Source organism: Athene cunicularia, assembly GCF_003259725.1.
Source record: "Athene cunicularia isolate RWA chromosome 3 unlocalized genomic scaffold, athCun1 chr3_part1, whole genome shotgun sequence".
Lineage (NCBI taxonomy): Eukaryota > Metazoa > Chordata > Aves > Strigiformes > Strigidae > Athene > Athene cunicularia.
This window is the reverse complement of record NW_020799097.1, coordinates 86,726,292-86,745,495: the sequence shown is the minus strand read 5'-3', so window position 1 is coordinate 86,745,495 and position 19,204 is coordinate 86,726,292. Positions and strand designations below refer to the sequence as shown.

At 37.1% G+C, this 19,204-nt stretch overlaps 1 protein-coding gene across 1 annotated transcript in view; it reads left to right on the top strand.

Annotated features, from left to right (window-relative positions):
* The window catches only part of SMYD3 (SET and MYND domain containing 3), a 374,780-nt gene that overhangs the window by 287,289 nt on the left and 68,287 nt on the right, over positions 1-19,204 (top strand). Inside the window, exons 7-8 of the mRNA XM_026844592.1 lie at positions 1,265-1,367; positions 9,650-9,760. Of these exons, the coding sequence (XP_026700393.1) occupies positions 1,265-1,367; positions 9,650-9,760 (214 nt within the window). The remainder of the gene's footprint in view (positions 1-1,264; positions 1,368-9,649; positions 9,761-19,204) is intronic.

Here is a 19,204-nt window from a genome sequence, read left to right as displayed (position 1 = left end):
ATAAAAACCTGTGGTCCTTCTCTGCACCACCTTGCCAGCGGTTTTGGGAGTATGCCCAGTGATCTCACAATAAGTGAAATGGATTCTTGTTCCTACTGTACATCACTGGGTTCATGCGGAGATTAACCACAGATATCACTTATTAGACTAGAAAGGATATCAAAAGAGTCAGGATCCTGTTGACAGCTCCAAGAGTCAAGAACTGAATAAACATGGTTTGATGCAGGGCATTAACCCTTGGCAACATCTTATATTTTGCCAAGGACAGTTGGGATTTTTAGTTGCTGAATCAGGCAGACAAGGAAAGCAAATAGAGGCAGCCAGGAGCTGGATAGGCCAGAAATTCTCCTTCCAGCTTAATGATGCCAGAATTGTACTTTCGATGGGTCATTCCCATAGGGGAAGAACCATCAGCCCTGCTTCTGCTATGGGACTGATGCTGGCCTGGCAAAGTTGGTTGTTTCTCAGCTAATGAAACATGGGACTCAAAAGTACATAGCGGATGTTGTTGATGTTGTTCTTAAGAGTCTCCTTCTAAAAGGGGGGAAAGGCACGTCTGTGTCAGGAGATCCACCAGTGTGTGTCTCTTGGGGGGTTGCAGCAGCTCCCCAATGAGCTGTGCTCCTTCAGCTGTCACATGCCACTAGAACAGAGGCTGAACCAAAATACGCGTAAAACAGAGTCAATGGCTGTATCTCTTCAAATATGTACACCAAGTTCTTTGGTTTTGGGACATAGTATACTCCATTTTCTGCTTGATATGAAATACAGGTTGATTACTGTTCCTTTGAGCTGTGATTCCACTGATGGTCAGGGTGACTGAAAGGGTTAGTGCCCTGAAACTGAGCTGAAGCAGCAGAAATAAAACACAGTCCCAAGGTACTAACCTTTTATTCTGAACTGTCCAGGTTGCTTTGTTCCCTGCTTGCCTGCCTTGTCCTTTCCCCTGAGTCAGGCCTCTCTTGGGAGTCAGGGGGAGGCCATTGTCTCCCTCCTGCCCCAAGTACACAGAAGGAAGAAACACGCAATAAGATCCAGGCATGGCTCCTATTAACAATGAATATAAATCTTCTAAGCATTAATTTTCCTCTCCTGACCAAGAGCAGCTGATTTAGCAGGGATTTTATTTGTTTCATAACTTAATTGCTTGATACTTCAGATGTAATCATGTTAGCTACTTTTAAATGATTAAATGGAAATGGCAGTGGAGGCTCCTCTGTAAAGTTCTTTCTCTCTCTTTCTCCCTCTCTACCACTCCTCACAGCATGTCTTTACTGAACCACAGCTGTGACCCAAACTGCGTGATTGTTTTTGAAGGATACCAGCTTTTACTTCGCTCTGTCCGAGAGATCCAGATTGGTGAAGAGGTAATTAACTTGTCCTCCCTTCCATCACAGACACCTGCAACGATGACATCTCCCTAAATAAATTCCAGACTGCAGGGCCACCAGCTTAATATTTTGATGATATATTGATGCCAGTTTCTAGTACATAGCTATCAGGGGGAAAATGATAAATAGAATCATCTCTTCACACTGCCTGGGCCCCATAATCATTACTTCTCATAAATCACTAGCAGTCTTGATAAATTCTTGTTCATCCTGTCCTCCTCTAGGCACTTCATTTTGTTTGTATTTGAACGTCTTTACCCTGATGGAAGCACTTACAATACTTCTGGGTGGAATGCAGTGTTCACTAAGTCATTGCAGCAATAAGCATTTATCAGGCTGCAACCATACTGTTGTAGTAAACCTTATATTGACAATGAAAGTAGCAGGACAAAGTTTGTTTTCTTGTCTGTTTCACTAGAAAATACTTCAAAACAACCGTTTCAAGAGATTTCTGATTTGATCTAAGATATTCTCATCTTTGTTTGAATGACAGCATTTGTATTACTTTGTAAATAGTAATTTGTGGCTAGGTAAGCATGTCAAAGTAAACGTATTTTGCAGCAATGCAATATTGAATTGCTTAGTAAGGCTTGCAAAGACGTGTGTATATATGTAACTTTGCATGCACCAATAACCTAATCAATCCTAGCTGTTGGTCATTTCAAAATCATGACCTAATGTAAATATGGTTCATGCCCATGCTTCAAACACTGGGAAGATCAAGGGCATACATATTCTAATTTAGAAGTAGTATCTCTTTTCCTCCCTATGAAGTGTTTTCTTCTTTAATGTATCCTTTCTCTAAGATAGTAGGCCATCAACTTTCCTCTTGGCTTCCCAGTTCACCAAGGTGGGTTGTTCATTTAGAAGTACAGTAGATTTTAATGTTTTCCTAGGATGCATTTGGGTTAATAATTAGAGTTCTAAATTCTGAAGCTATCTTATTTTTATGTACGTGGATATATTTTTCTAGGTAAATTTCATAAAGCAATTCTTTGTAACAAGTGGCTTTTACAGAGTGGGAGAGGCCCTCAGGTGGCCCTGGGTTGTTCTGGAGTGAGAAGTGAGGTAGAATTCCCCTGTGCAGACTGCGCTACAGTTGTGAAGGTATGACCCAGATTTTAGACTTAGTGGTCTGTAATGCACAGAAGTCTCTAGGTTAATATCAGTGATGAAACAGATATAGTATAAATTACAAGTCACTTGTAAGGCAATCAGGAAATAAATATACGTTACAAAGCAGGGCATGTAAGACCAGTTTGTTTGCAGTGACATTGGCAGTTGTATGAATACAGGTGTTAAAATGACTGCGCCTTATGTGGGCATATTATATTTTCTAAAAAAATTTGCCTCCAATGAGGCAGTAAAATAAAGACAGAAATTTTCAAAGAGCTCAGGTTCTGGTGTCTCTGCTGCAGCTACTGCTTCTAGTTTTGATACTGAATGGAAAACTTGCCTTAAGGAACATGTAAGGTATATATATATATATATATATATATATATATATATATATATATATATACACTGTGTTAAACCAGGTGCCCTCTTGACTTACCTAGAAATAAAACTCTTACTCTGAAGTACTTGCTCCTTTGAATAAGGATGAAAACAGGCAAAAGTGAGAAAGATACAATGTGAACATTAGTTTAGATCTGTTATGGGAAGAGGAAGGAAAAGAAAATTATTCTGAGAGTATGCACAAGTCATCAGTTCAACACCCAATTACTTTCCCTTTTATACAACTGCTGCTGTTTTTCATGTTCTGCATGGTAGCTTTGGTAGAACTTTCCACACTGCCTTACTGCTTGCCTGCAGCAGGGTCAGCTCAGGTTTATTAATAGCCATTTACTGAATTTACACACCTACATGCATGAAACTACATTACCTGTTAGGAGCTGAGTTTTTACTTATATTACTGAGGTCATGATCTGAGCTAATGGGAGAGAAAATACATGTTAGGGAGGAATCTGACTGGGTTTTCTGAATAGAGTGCTCTCAAGTGTAAGATGAACATTGTTTCCAGTCATGAGGCAACAAAAAAACTCAAATAATTATAAGCAGTCGAAAACTTGCCTTATCCTGTTCAGACTTACACTAGATTTAGACAGAATGAGATCTGCTATGTAATAATTAATAGAAATTTAAAAAGCACTAAGGCTTGTTAGAAACGAGAAGCTAAGTATCAAGTCAAGCTCAGGTAAGTAGAAGAGGACTATGGCATTACTATCCATACAGGAACAAACTTGATAGGGTTTCTGGACACTTGCCAGGAAAGTATCAACCACTGTAATGGGATGTGTTCACTAGGCCAGTGAGAAGTAAAGTATTTTTGAACTTTTGTAGTGCTTTCTATGAGAGTTTCATACTCATGTTAAGGAGTTGTTGACCACCTATAATCACAGGGGAAACAGACACGGGGGATTGAGGTGACTGGCCACTGTGGTCTTCTCACAATTATGTAAAGAGGGAGGCACCAATAGACCTGATTTTGATTGTAAACCAGAAGAGAGATTATTACATTGGATGTAGCCTCTGTGGTCTGGTGCAGATTTGTTTGGAAATAACATTTATGTTCCGGCCACACTTTATAGTGCTTATGCTATACTAACTGTGTTTATCAAGTCAGTGATAAAAAGCATGCAAGACTATGAGAACCTGAAAAAGTTTTTATGCCCTAATAGAAGTTGTTTTAGTTCAGTTTTAATCTCATTTCTAGGCAGATTTTGTTGGCTTTGCATGGTTTTGACAGGAAGGCATGTGACATTTAGTGGTTTTTAATTGAATTTTGGTTTGAGCTTTGAAATTTGTTCAAATCCTAATGCGACAATCTATCTCAGGCAGTAGAAAATCAGGACTCCTCAGGCAGAAAATGTTTGCCTGAATCTTTATAGAATGAAAGTGCTAAATTTGATGGTGCTGTATATTCGGAAAACGAAAATCAAATGCAAAAATTTTACCCATCTAGGTCTTTTTTGTGGCAAAGACAGTGTTGTCAGTCCTAAAGCACTAAGAAATCATGAGTCATGAATGTTACTTTTTTTATAGGCGTTGAAAGAAGGGATTCATGTATAATTGCATGGTTTCCCAAGTTGAAACTTTACGAAAACAATGTGTATTGCAAGAATCATAATAAAATACTGAGAGTTGGCAAGATGGAGACGTGTCTGATTCTTAAATTTTGCTTCAGTAACCAGCATTTATCCTCAGGTATATTATTTGGGTTTTATACTAATGTGGTTCTGTGGAATTGCATGCCCTTTAAGGGCAGAAAGCTACTATTTTAAACAAAACTACACCACATTCCTATTGGCTTTTGCCAATGAATGCTTTAGTTGATGTTCAAAGTAACATAGTTAATTTCTATCATTATATAACTTTGTTTAAATTGCATTTATAATCCTCATTAAATGTAGAATTTTTAAAGTGAAAATTTGGCTCTGATAGGAAACTTCCTTCAAGCTTAGTAGCTTTTTTCTTCCCCATCCTTGCTCTGACTGTTATAATTCATTTAAGGTAGTATGGGTCTATGCTAATACCCAAATTCTAGTGCTTAACCAGCTGGTGGTGTTCACCACTAAATTTAAGTGTTTTCTGTCCCACAACTGGCATAAAGGGAATGAAACACATAGGAGGTAGAGGAGAGGACAAAAGAAGTGAAAGGAGGACAAGGCTTGGGAGCAGCTAGTGATCTCCATTCATAGACTGGATGTTGACCTGGTTAGAAAGGAACTCCTAACACTCTGTAGACTCTATACCAGGTTTTTGAGCATAATTGAATCTAATAGCAGGAAGGAAGAAAGAAAGAATAGATTTTTGTGGGGATTTTATTGTATGTGTCCCTATGTAAAAGACTAGAGAATTTTTTAAAACTTCCTTCCAGCAGCTCAAAACTAATTATAACACCTTTTTGCTCCTCAAGATAATGCTAGTTGTTGTGCTGACTATCACAGCTTTTATAACTTTAGGTGATGTTACTTTGACAGTATACAAAGATTGCCTTTTCTTGCGCTTTCTTCTTTGCAAAAATTAAGTATTGCAAAGAAAGGTAAGATATGGGGAAGGATTATAAGAAAGCAAAAATTATTCACCTAGAGATCACTGGGGCTCCTTCAGTAACAGCATATCAGCTAATTTACTTTCTCAGAAAGGCAGGCAGCCTGCTCTGAAGAGGTTGTCATCATTTCCCTACCCTTAAGTAACCACTTTAAACAGCATCAAGATGTGTGCTGGAATTTCAATTGACTTTTTGTTAATTACTGTGTCTACCTGGTGTTTTGCAGGCAGACGTGAGCTCATTTTGCCTATTCTCTAATCAGAAGTTGTGTAGCTACGGTTAGTTCAGTGTATGGCTCAACTCAATTAGTCCTGCTGGGAAACGGAGCGTGTTACCTGAGGTCCAGTTGTGCTCCAAAATGGGTGCATGGCTTCTCATCAGCTTCAGAGTTCAGTTAATGCAAATTTGTATCTTTCTGCAAAAAGTCACATAACAGACCACACTCTTACTGAGCAACTGACTTTTAAAATCAATACTAAATACAAATCATAGATTTCAACCAAGATATGTAATATTTCTGTTATTATAATTCTATGAGAAGTTTTATAACTGTGTATGTTTGACACATTACATTTTGTCACATCACATTTTTTGATATGAGATTTTTCCTTGAGTTAGAAGGCATTTAGATCATATATGCCCAAACCCTGTGTCAGGAACAGATTTTTATACACACCCTCCCTAAGATCCTGAGACCTGTGATTGCAAAAACAAGAGCACTCACTTATATTCCCTGATGTTTGCATTAAAATAATTGATTTTAAATTTCTATAGAATCCTCTCTCTAGAAATTTTGTAGCTTATAGTCTGTTACAAAAACCAGATATAAAGTCCAGTGCAGCATGGCAGTACTGGAAAATTGTGTCCCCCTCACTTGGCAGATGAATGTGAGAACCTAACCACCATACCCATGGTTAAAGAACTCCTGTGTCAAAGTGAGAAGCAGGGCTCAGACAGCGCTGCATTTCTAAGCAGAAAGTCTTGAGAGTCATGGCTGTTAATAATTCCCTGCCTTCATAAATGTTATTTAATGTATATTCTCCAGTTCGAGGAAAAAGATTTACTGCATTCTTTATAAGCGATGCAATAAAGAGGCAAGCTTTGGTCAGCTGAAATAATGTTTTAATTAATACCATACATCCCTCTTGCAAATACCATTAAGACAACCTTTGATAAATGGGCATATTTCCTAAATATGTACAAGTTAAATGAGCCTTGCTTCTAATGAAGGGATCCAAAATTAAAACAAGTGTAGGAGAGAGGCTTGAATACAGAATTTTTATGTTTAAATGATTAAATGATTAGTATAGACTTAGTCACCATTAGGTTGGTCATGTTTCTAAATATTCTAATTACATATTCCCACTCAGTCTGCCAGCTACAAACATTTTTTCAGTTATGGATTTTTGCTGGCAGGACTGGGAATTTGAACTTGGGCCTCTGACAGCAAGAGAAACCCTAAGTTGTTAAAACACTAAAAAGAGGTTTCGATGTGATGAAGCCTCGTATCCTTCTCCTTCTGCCCCATCATATGCTCTAATCCAGAGCAGGTTGGTATGTGACTGTTTATATCCATAACTGCTTGGTAACCTCTGAAAAAGAAATTACTGGTTTCAAACTTGTTCCTACTTCTAAGTTTTCTGCAGCATGAATGAAAAAAAATGCTAAAAATGAAGAAAAAAAAAAAAAAAAAAAAAAAAAAAAAAAAAAAAAAAGGATGAAGCCTGTAGACTGAAGATAGATAAAGCATGTTCAATGTTGACTATGCATTTGTTTTGCAGTATTTGAACTGAACCCTGCCTAATGATGGGTCCAACAATAATGATAATATTTAAACCATTGTCCTAAGTATTTTGGCGTTGACTAATCTCACATGAATGATTTTTCTTAGAAAATTCCTACTGTCTTATACTGTGCCTGCGCTTGATTTTATTACTGAGTGCCACCTGAACCTAAGGCCCAGCAGGACATGGGTCAGAAGCAGTGATGTTTATGCAGAGAATAAGAGACAGGGAGCAAGCCATTGTGTGGAATGATTTTGATAGAAGAGACTTGTGAGTTGCAAGGAGACATGAAGATCAAAGACTTGTGATGGGAGAGGGAAGTTGGGCTTGGAATGGCTGAAGAATGAGGTTAGGACTACAGCTTGACTGGAAATGGCTTTATGGGAAGGGAGACAGATCTTACCTACTACACCAGGGAGGATGCAGGGTACGACCAGCTGGGGAAAGAAATGAAGACAAGTTGGTGGGTTTGCTGAAGATGATTAAGAAAACAGAGTAGGGCAACAAGGTCTGTTAACCTGGGAGAGTAAGAGTGTTGGTGATCAAATGTGGGGAAAAGATGTAAGATGAGGCATGCAGGGGAGGCAGAAGAGCAGATCTGGGACTGACAGGTTGATGAAATCAGCCCAGTGTACCAAGAATGGCTATGTAAGAAGCTAGAACCGAGGGCTGGAAATAAGGTTCAGATAACCAGGTGTGGAAAATAAGACTGGAAAAATTATACTCATTACTATGATTCTCATAGAAAATGAGAAGAGGGACAGATTGAGAGAGTGCGGCAGAAGAGACCAATCTGGGAGAAAAGAGTGGAAGAGAAATAGGCAAAATAATTTCCATCCATTCACTGCAGAAATCTCAGAGGGGCAGCCTACAGCACCTTGTGTAAACCGTTAGTACAGACTGTTCTGCTGTAAACCAACAGTGGTGAAGCTAATCCCCTCTCTGCTCAGACATACACAAGCTGGGACAGAACAACATTATATAGAAAGTAAAACCTGGCAAAGTTCTCAGACTTTCTAATTTTTAATTATTTGTGGAACATTAATTTGTCTCTCATTAATTATACTATTTATCTTCAATTATGAGACCATATTTATTTTTTTCCTTAGGCTTTCTGCTTATCATCATTTTAGATGCTTGACTTTGCCATCTCAATAGTCTTCTTTTAATACAGTCCTCCTTCAATATGTAATCAAATAATACTGTAATAATAAATGAAAAACAATCAGTCATTGTTTTATATGCTTGTTAATTGCTTGTTTAATTAGAATGCTAACTAATTTGCAAAATACAGGCTCTGACAATGGATTTCATAGTCATTATAACAAATTGGTCAGGTTTTCCTGTAATTTCTTTGAGTGGACTCTCATGATTTAACTGAGAACCATGTGAAAATTCTCCCAATTAGTTGAAGTGTCTAGGCTCAGGATGAAATAATGTGACCTGATTTTTTTAGCTCTGACCTCTCTGGAGTATTTGAAAACGTGTTGGGTGTATAGTGTAATCACTCAATAGCATGTATGACTCAGTGCTGGTTTGAGCTGGGCTGTTATTTTGTTATATTCTTTCCCTTATCATTAGTTGGTACCTGTGCAGCACTTTAAACATTTGAAGAACTCTACAAATGGTTAGTCCTGTAAAATTTCTTCTGGCAGGCGTCAAAGTGAACAAAATACAGACCTCTCTGTAGTTCATGGGAATTCACTCTGTACAGCATGAGTTGAAAATGGCACAATTTTCATCATTTTCTTTTATCATTTTAATAAATTTTCTGGTCAATAGTTTCAACAGCTTTGACTGCAATGCTTTTGTGCTTCCTTGTTTACAAAGGAAACATCACAGAATACTAAAGATGGGTATGACATAAGAGGAGCTTTCCTCAGGCTCAAACATATATTTGCAAGAAAGCAGGGGCTTCCCTGGGATTACATTTTTGGAGACAGTTGGATGTTGTATAGCACCAGTGCTAAATACACATTTAAGTTTTAAACTAGACAGAAAATGAGATTTCATGCACAGGGAATTCTGATACTGAGCTTTTTTTCACTCTTTGCTTTATTTCTTTTCTTCTCTGATCTCTCATCTCTCCTTTCTTTTTTCTTTTTCTTCCAAATGAGAATGAAAAGTTGAAATAGTGATATTTTGTGGGAGTTTAATAATTTCAAATAATATTGATCTGGAAATGTGAAAAATCGTTCCTCCATGGAAATTATTTTTGGCCTTTTTTTCCACCCTTTATAAAAGCAGTCAATTTCTTCTAGGAAATAATCAGTTAAGATAAAAATTTATTTTATGCTGGAAAAATGTAGTATCCAAAAATATTACCTTAGCTATACATACACTGAGTAAGCTATACATACACTGAGTATGGAATTTTTGTAAAATATACTAACTCCGGTTTTGTATGTTACTGCGCACAGCTCACCATCAGCTATATTGAATCACTGATGCCCACCAGTGAACGCCAAAAGCAACTGATGCGGCAGTACTGCTTTGAATGTGACTGTCTTCTCTGCCAGAATCAAGAAAAGGTAGGTTGAGTGAAGAAATTCCTTGCCAACGAAACTGAATTTTCCAAGGCCTGTCAGAAGCTTCCCTTCCTTTACGTAATGATTATCTTTACTATTTGAATGGCCAGAATAGAGAAGAAAATGACCTCTGCCCTCAGTGCTGTTTATGTTGCTATGAAAGACAACCATGAAGGAAAGAAAAGCAGGAAATGTTGACAACATGATAAGAGGAATTTCTTGCTAAAACATCCATTGTTCATAAAGCTAGGACCACTTTCAGTTTCAAGATGTGGTTCAGATAACTTTGAGATTCAGGGACCTTTGAACATGAGAGTTAACATAACTTTAAGCTGAAAGGAAAATATTATTTTTCTATTCAAAAGAATAATCTTGGAACTTTAACTGAAGCCACTTGTCTGATGCTACAGGAAAACTGTGTTTATCCTCGTAATAATGTTAAATTAATTCTGAGAAACATCTGCATCAATAATTTTCAAGAACTACCAGACATACCCAGCAGTTGTTAGAGAGAGTGGTGAACCTCCTTGGATGACTGTAGTTTTATGCTCTCTTTCACAAGTTCTTGGAGTAGCAGGTCAGTAGTTGTAGTAGGTAAGATTTTGTTCAGTGTGATCTTTTACTAGGGTTCAGTCTAGCTTGATTTAATTATACTCTGTGTTGCTTTATATTTAAACAGCCTTTATTTTGGCTCCAAGCTTGATGAGAGATCAAATGGAATATGCAAAATGAGACTGTCTTCATAGCAGGTTTTGCACTTTATCTCACTAGTTATGTGTAAACGTGTTCTTATTTTCACAAATGCCTGTTTTGGGTGAGTCATGCACTATGGCTAAATGTGTTCCCGGTAGATTAGAAATAGTAAGAAAGGTATTGATGAAAAAGTGATTCCAAGGAGCATGATATATTAAATAATTGATGTACAGCAAAAAAGAAAAAAAAATAAAAGTTTAACTCTTTGTTGGGTAGGACGGTTGTATGTGTGTAGATTTGTCTCCAAGCCAAAGTAGACCCATTGAACACGTAATGTATCCTTTGTTTCATCAGGAAGCAGTTCAAAAAAGAGAACACAGTAAAGTTTCAGGCTTATGACGTAATGCTAAATTACTTCCTGTCCATGTGCAAAATTTGTCGGGATTCTGTGCCTGATAAAGATTGCTGCAGTGCTACTCAGAGGCAGTGAAATGAAGTGAGGATCTCTTTCTGTCTTTTTTTTAAAGATATTCACTCAAGTGCTGTGAAATCTTAGATTAGTTTTGGGGAATGGCAGTGAGAAAAATAAGCAGGCTAAAGAGTCTTTAAGGATCTCTTAACAGTGTGTGAAAGGGTAGACAAGTAGTGTAAAGACCATTCAGTATGTAAAATGTTATAAGAAACAAGATCCACAGGCTGGAGTACACTTTACTGTAAGAGTCAACATACAACATCAACTTGCTGAAATCATGCAACTTGCTGAAAACAAGAGTCTCATACATAAGTTTAAATTAGTTATGTTTCCTCTTTGAAATTTTTAACTGTGGTTTGAGTTCATATTCTATAGATCTTTTTTTGCCCATTGGCAAATTTCCCTGTGGGGATGATACTGCAAAATGTTTGGAAAGCCCTTTGTGACTGCATTCTGAAATTCTGTAGCTTCCTCATTGTTACCATGTAAAGAGATCTGTGAAGGGCTAGGAACCTCATGTCAGCTTTGTCTGTTGGTGTCTATGAAGAAGACATTTTTATCCTTACCTTCAGTCTAGGATGATTAGATATAATCTGCAGCAGTCCTTATAGTACTGCTTTTTGTTTCCCTGTGACAGATTTTATAAATGCAACTGTTTACATGACTAATTTGGAAACAGATTTTTTTATTTTTTTTTTTCCATTGATCTCAGTCACTGTTGGTAAGCTGAAAGTCATGTAGCACTGCAGCTACAGTGGGAGATAATATCTTTGCAAATTCTTGGTTTTCAAATTACAAAATGGCTGGATTTAGATGCTTAAAAGTCATCAGTTGGCAAAATTATTCAGTAAATATCTGCTGAAATACCCCTGCTACTGAGACAAGTTTCCAAGACATTTGGAAAATTTTTCAAGGAAAGTCTTTGTCAACAGAATAGGTAACAGCTGCAACTTCAAGTCATCAAGGATGGCAGATTCAACATTGTGATTCAATAAATATAATCAGCTAACAGTAAATTCCCATATTATAACATTGTTTTGCAAATACAATGGTTTAGTCAACAGCAGTACATCTCATAAATCTTTCTTATATGAAAATGCAAATTCCAGTTTGGCAAAGGAATGATTTATGCCTTCAAGTAAGTTCTTGGGTGTTGAGGATTTTTTCAGTTATCATCTCAACAAAAAACCTAGAATGCTTTTTCTAGCAAGTAGAGATAATAGCTTCTTGTCACTCACAAATTCCAGTCTTGCTGAGTGTGCCTGCCAGCTCCTGAGCACATACTAGGGACAAGTGCAAGCAGACGAATCACTCTTGAGATGTACACATCAATCCACAGTAAAACTTTAAGTAAAGTCATTTCCACTGTAGTTTTTATTCTACATTTTTTGTAATGTTTTAAAAGTGATCCTGAGAGTCCTGTGGGAAATATACATTAAAGTTTATATGAAGGGCATATAAACATTATATGTATTAGTACTTAGTTACATGTATGCTTACTTATCCATATTTATGAAAATACTTTGCAGGTTTCTTAGGAATGAAATTCATGTCTCCTGCTATATTTTCAAAAGGCTTGTTCATTTAGTCTTATATTCCCAAGTGAAGAAATATCAAGTTTCTGTTCTCAAGTTAGTTAGTCACTTCATAAGTGACCTTGAGTAAATTCATTTTATTCAAAAGAAACCTTTGTGTTCTCTAAGACCCTGCCCTTATTTTTCATAGTTGATGAGAAGCTACTGTTTCAATTGGAGGTGAATAGATTTTTGACTAGAAGCCAGATCAGTCTGTATAAATCAGGGACCATTTTGGGGAATGTTGTGTGAAGCTTTGTTTTGCTCAGTTTCCCCAAAATGCAGCATGAAGATGGTGATTCATACTTCTCCTGAATATTCTGATGTACAAAGGATAATAAAGAATCTATATGAGCAAATAACAGATTTAGCCTACAAAATGCTACTAATTTCTCCTTACTTTAGTTATGCATCTAATCTAAGCCAGTTTTTAGCCTCCCTCCATACCCAAATAAAAGGCAAGGAGCTCATTCATACTGTCTTGCAGTAGAGATCTATGAAAACTGGAGTGGTTATAAGAGGTTAAAGGAATGCCTTCAAGAAGATACACATACTTTAGATAGATAACGTTGGGTGAGATAAATTATGCTGCTCCATGAAGCATATATAGACACAAAACCAAGAATCACATGATTATATTTCTGTGCTAGCTGACATGGATAGCAGAGTACAGTTGCAACGATGTAGGTTTCAGCACGCTAACATCCAGGTTGTTGGTAAAATTTTATGCAGATCACTTCAAGGATTTATCTCTGGCTGCTACTGTAGACAAATGTATCTTACAGCCAGTTCCACGGCTTCTTCACTGTTATTTGTGCTAAAATCGATTAAACCTGGATAGTGGTTACATCATACTACAATCACACATTTAGCTATGCATACAAACAAAAGTAGTGTGTCAAAGCGCTCTTTTGTCATTCTAGGTTACGTGATTCTGCAAGGGCTTCTTCTGATGTTTCAAGTCTCTGGTGAACTATGATTTAAGAGGCAACTTATCTATGAAGAAATAGTATTTCTCATTTACTGTAATATTTCATGTCATAGCTATATAAACCAGCAAAATTCACTCCAACATCAGCAATGGCTTTAAAATTTACAGTCACTTGGTCTTTTTAGTTAGATATGGCAACTTCATACAGCATAAGAATTTTCTCTAACCACTGCCTAAGTATACACAGTTCACTTGCACCGTTGTCTAGATCTGAGACTGTACTCTGGCAAAGGCTGCATTTTCAAGTATACTGAAACACTGCAGTCCAATCACAGGGACCCTGTTGAAATTGTTGAAGTTGAGCATCAACTTCAGCTGCTGCACACTAGCACACTCAGTGTGAGCGGACACAGCCCTAGACCAAATGGAGAGGTCCATGGCTCTGCAGTCACAATTGCATTGCATATAGTGAGAGCAAACGTTCCTCACTGGTCACTGCTTATGAAAGGACTTCAAAGTGAATCTCTGCTTGCTATACTGCAATAATTTTTTTATCTGCCTTTCCAACAGTTAGCACAATGATGCAGTAATCCAGGTGCATAGCTGTCATCAAGGATGAGAAAATCTGGAGGCAAATAGTGGCAAGTAGCTGGATCAGTGTATCTCAACTACTTTTTGCTTCCTGGGCCTCAGTGTCAGATGCATTTTGATTCTAAGAGGTGATACCAATAATGCTGGCTAGACTCTTTCAGCAATGGATCAAGCAGCCTGGCTGCTGATTTTACAAGGGAAGAGTAGCAAGTGTTAACACATTAGTGTAAACTGTTTAAAATAAGATTAAGGTGAACCTTTTGGCAGTACAGTTACTGCTAAATTAAATGGCACTAGCTACAAATCTAAACAATACTTTTAATGGGTTTTGGCCCAAGCTGAAAAAAAAAAAAATCAGTAACTAAAAAAGGAGGGAAAACCCCCACGTGTTTCTAAAAGTGACTCAGAATATTTCCTGACTGTCAGTAGTTTAAGTTATTGCTACTGTAATGTCTTCAGTTCATTGTATCTCTGACAGCTTTATACATTATTATTTGCTCCATTTTAAGATCAATCTCCACTGTAATGCAGAAATGTGTGCCTTCCTAAAAGCTGAACTCTTGGCAACGTATTACCATTCCAGCACATAAAAGCCCCTTACATTAATTATAATTAAAGATAGGATTACGTTGATGACAAACATCTTAAATGGAGAGCAGTTTTTTCCACAGTCATGAGCCAGAGTATTGTTCATGTTCTACATTTTCAGCCAAGGATTTCAGGGAGATTTGTGCTTATAGAATCACTTCGTTATGAGTTGTCTTTCTCCTTTGGAGCCAGGATTTAATATTTTAGTCTAGCTTGGTTTTTGGAAGGCTTTTATTTATTACAAGGTCAAAAGCAATGGGTTTGAATCTGAGTAATTTTTATATTTGGCCAGTATTTGATAGTTGCCAAAGCTAATAATAACCTGATGCCAGTAAGTATGTTATTCCTTTAATCAGTGTATTGCTTTGCTTAGTTCTTTTATTGTATCTTGAGTTTTGTTAGAGAACATCACAAGTCCAGTTTACAACTCAAGGACTTTCAAAATTAGGTCACCTGAACAGGAGCCAAGCCATCTACATCTACTTAAAAGTGTCACCTGCAATTCTTTAGTGGCTATTGCACTTCCAGACACACACCAGCTCTTTTATAAACACTAAGTTTCTGAACATACTAGAAGTTTTGACATTCTCTTCCTATCCTAGGAAACAACACAACAGTAGTTTAGGAATATCACCAAATGTGAATGGTCCTTTTTGTAAGTTGATCAAATCGGTTGCTATAGAATATGTCTATGGTTGATTTGCCTCACCAAGGTTTCTGAGAGATACCTGAATATGGCCAAGGATAGAATTAACACAATATTTTCCCCTTTGATTGTCATGTCTGGTGTCCGCAATACCATTGAGGAACATATGCTTAAGTCGCAGAGGCATTGGTATATGAAAAATATTATTATTGACTGTTGATTGCAATTAGCATGTAAAGGCTTCACGTAAGATCACTGTACTGGTGTTGGTACAAAAATAACACCCCTCCTTCAGGGAACATATATTTAGGGCATAGAAAATACAAAATTAGATGTTAAGAAGTGCCTTTTTAAATTGCTGAATTGTCAAGTTCCAGAAGTTTGTGTCCCAGTTTCCCCAATATTTATTTATTTTCAAGTTTTCAAAGTACAATGTGAAAGATGAGCTCTCCAAATTAATTCAAAAAATGAAGCCTGGGAAGCAAGGATTAAATAGGATTTGTGAAAACAAGTCTATTCATACAGCGAACTGAACATAAAACCTTTTGATCAAAGCAAAGAAAAAGGAGGAGCATCTGTATCTCTAGTCATGATTCTAAGGTACTTGCTAAGTACTAAGGTACTAAGGGTGTGTTTAAAAAAAAAAAATTAAAATTGTCAGGACTTTGTTCCAACAAAATACTGATTTAATCCATTTCCTATCAAATGATAGAGTTTGCAGTAATGTATTTTAGAAATTGTCTGTTCATTCCTCATCTTTTTTTTTCCTGTTTTGCCACTAGAAATGCCTTTGAAACAAGCCAGAGCTCAGTCATATTTCACCCGCCTATCCTTTCAGCCCAATGTTAGTATAACCAGTGCCTACAAAAGCCAGTGGCAGTCATTAGCAGCCCACTGGGGCACAATGCTGATTCTTTCCATGGGTGGTTGGCTGATTAACAATTCCTTCCTTCTGGCAAGATATTTGGTAGTGACATAAACCCTGGATGGGTTCCTGAAATCCAACAGTCAGTCTGACGTTCTTCTGTTCCCCTCTTGGGATGTATTTCCAAACAGCCAAAGACAGAAGGCTTTTGTTTTTTTCTAGTGCCAAAAATGACACTAAAAAACAAGGCAACCACTTCTAATTTCTGAGCTCTCTTGTTCATTAACAAAGGCATCATCTCTTCAGCTTCTTAGTATTTCTTACATGACTTCTGAGGCTTCGTCCATCTTTCAGTATTGTAAATTTTTACCACCAAAGGGCAGTCCCACTGACAGTGACAAGTGGACTGTGATCATTTTTCCATGACAACTTACCTCTTCCAGTTGCTTCAGCACTGCCTCAGTGTGCTCTGGTCACAACTGGGCAGCAGTCAGCTGGAGCTTACTTGGGTTGTTGAAGGTCACAGAAAAGGTACTGCTGTTCTTATAAATAGACAGGAGTTCAGAGCTGTATGCAGACTCTGTACATGTTGAGGGGACCCTTAATAGGAAAACCTATATCAATTTGGTCTAACAAGTTCATATTTGGAGCCAACATAGGAGTTGGAGTGTGGCACTCCTGCGAGTCTGGCTTTCTGCTCATCTGAAAGGAGCAGAATCTAATTTTTTTCAGACCCAGCCATCTAAGAGGAAATGTAAATCTTCTGGCAGATGTTATAAGTAGAAACATTTTATTTTTTGCCAAGGGGAGTATCCTGTCATCGCTGTTTCAGGCTGTACTGGCGACATTTAAGTGCATGGCTAGTGGTGTTCTCCCTTTCTGGATGTCCAGTTTCCGTGGGACTGTCATTAGAACTAGTTATTACTATTATGATTTCTTTTTTTCAGATGGTGTAATTCCTATAGCAGTCACTATGTGGTCTCTGCTGAATGATAAATAAAAATAAAGAAAGTTCTGCTCTGGGTTAGCAATCTAAAATAAACATATAGAAGATAGAATATGATGAAAAAAACCAGCAGTAATTTAAAACACGAAACTACATCAGACAAATAATTTTCCAAACACCTTTTCCTGCAGTTATTTTGGGAAGACTAGTTCACAATTTTTTCTTAAATATATATTGAAGCTAGTCATTGCTTTATCTGATCTTGACAGAGGTTGCTGTAAGTTCTTGTGTGTTTCAGCCTGTCAGGATGGTTTCTAATATCAGTAGTACCTAAAGAAATAATCTTGATTTTGGATGCCTTTTCTTGATCTGTTTATCAGTCACTTTCATCTACTCTGCAGGTTTTTCAATCTTTTATATCCCATGAATTTGGTAATTTATTTGAAATATGATACATATTAATTCAAATCCCATTTCAGACAGAAAAAAAGATGTCACAACTTTAAACTGCAGTTTTCTGAACTGACTGGGATTCAGTTTTCTGGGTTCAAAAAATCTCTCCTGGTGAAGGTCTTCCATATGGACAAAATAATATCTGCATCAGACCAAGAATGACATTTTATTCTCAGTGCCAGAGCACTCCCTATGCGGCAAGGGGAGCCCACAATTCTGTCAGTGCTTCATGCAATGTGTGAGGCTTAGGTGAGTCCAGGATACAGACAGTTCACTGTATCTTTTTTCTAGATTCCTGCTACAATCAAGTAGAAGTAGGAGCTTGGATCTTTGTCTTCCCAAGTGTATACTGTAACTAATGGGCTATGAATTTTAAAGAAAAAGGAAAAGAAAGTGAGTGGAAATAACTTTTCCTCATCAGTTCTGTGGATGTAAGCTAAATCTCTTTCTGACAAGAAATGAATTTTGCCATTTACCTTTAAAGGCTCAAACCAGGACATCAACAATACATGGACTGATTATAATTTTAGCCTTTTCTGGCATGCTGTATATTTTGCTCCCTCCATTTCACTGTTTTCTCTTCTGCTAGACGCTCAGTTCTTTGGGGTGAGTACTTTTTTTACTCTATATAGTCTAAAAATCTGCAAAACAGTGTGGCTGTGATTCTGATACTGCCAGATTTATAAATAATAGTAACAGTAAGGTCTACATACATTCTGAGTCACACCAACATGGAGGAAGAAAGCAAGATGGAAAAGGACTTCTTTTTATCAGCAAATTTGTGAGTGACTTGAAATAGAACACAATTTTATTGGCTCACTGAAACACTTTGCAATAAACCATCTTCAAGTAACCGCAGCAAAATCTTTAGTAATCTCCAAACTCATTCCCTGTTGAAGACATCACCCAGAACTAATCCAAAGGAACCTCTTGTTCTGGAAAAACGTTTTTCACCTGTGGTTTCTGTGATGCTCCTTCATATCAGTCCATCCTGTTTTTTTCTCTTCAGATTCTGAATATACTTCCTTCATACTCCAAATTTCTGATTCCTAATGCCATCCTGATTGTATACTATATATTTTGTTTATGATGTTGGGCAGTTTGTTGTCTCTTATTTTCCTTAGCTGAAAAATTGTGCTAATAAATCTTACTTTCTTACAGTAATTTTTTTCTGAGATCAATTACTATCCATACAGTGCCTAGAAATCAAAAAAAAAAAAAAAAAAAAAAAAAAAAGTTTAGCTTCATTGCTATGTCTGTTGTTGTAGTCTTCTGATATCATTTCTCTCCTCTGTTTGGAATTGAGTGTATTGTAAAGCAAACTTGTGCACAGTGGGCCCTGAAGTAAGATCTTGGTTTTACTTTATAAGGGTCAAAAATGGATTTTAAAAAGTCTGGAAAAAAAAAAATCTAGTAGTCCAGAGTTTAATCTGGTAATCTGCCCTGTCATTAAATGTGTGAACGAAACAATCTCATTAGCCTAATTGCTAGGAGGAACAGTGTATTCTGTGATCCATGTCACTGCAATTACTTTTTGCAGTGAAGCAGACACATATCTACACTGGACAAAAACAGATCTTAATGGGAAAAGCAAAAATAGGTATGTGCATGGAACACAGGGAAAATTTTAAAGATATACCTTTTAGTGAGCAATATATTACACATACAGGACATGGTGGTGGTCATTG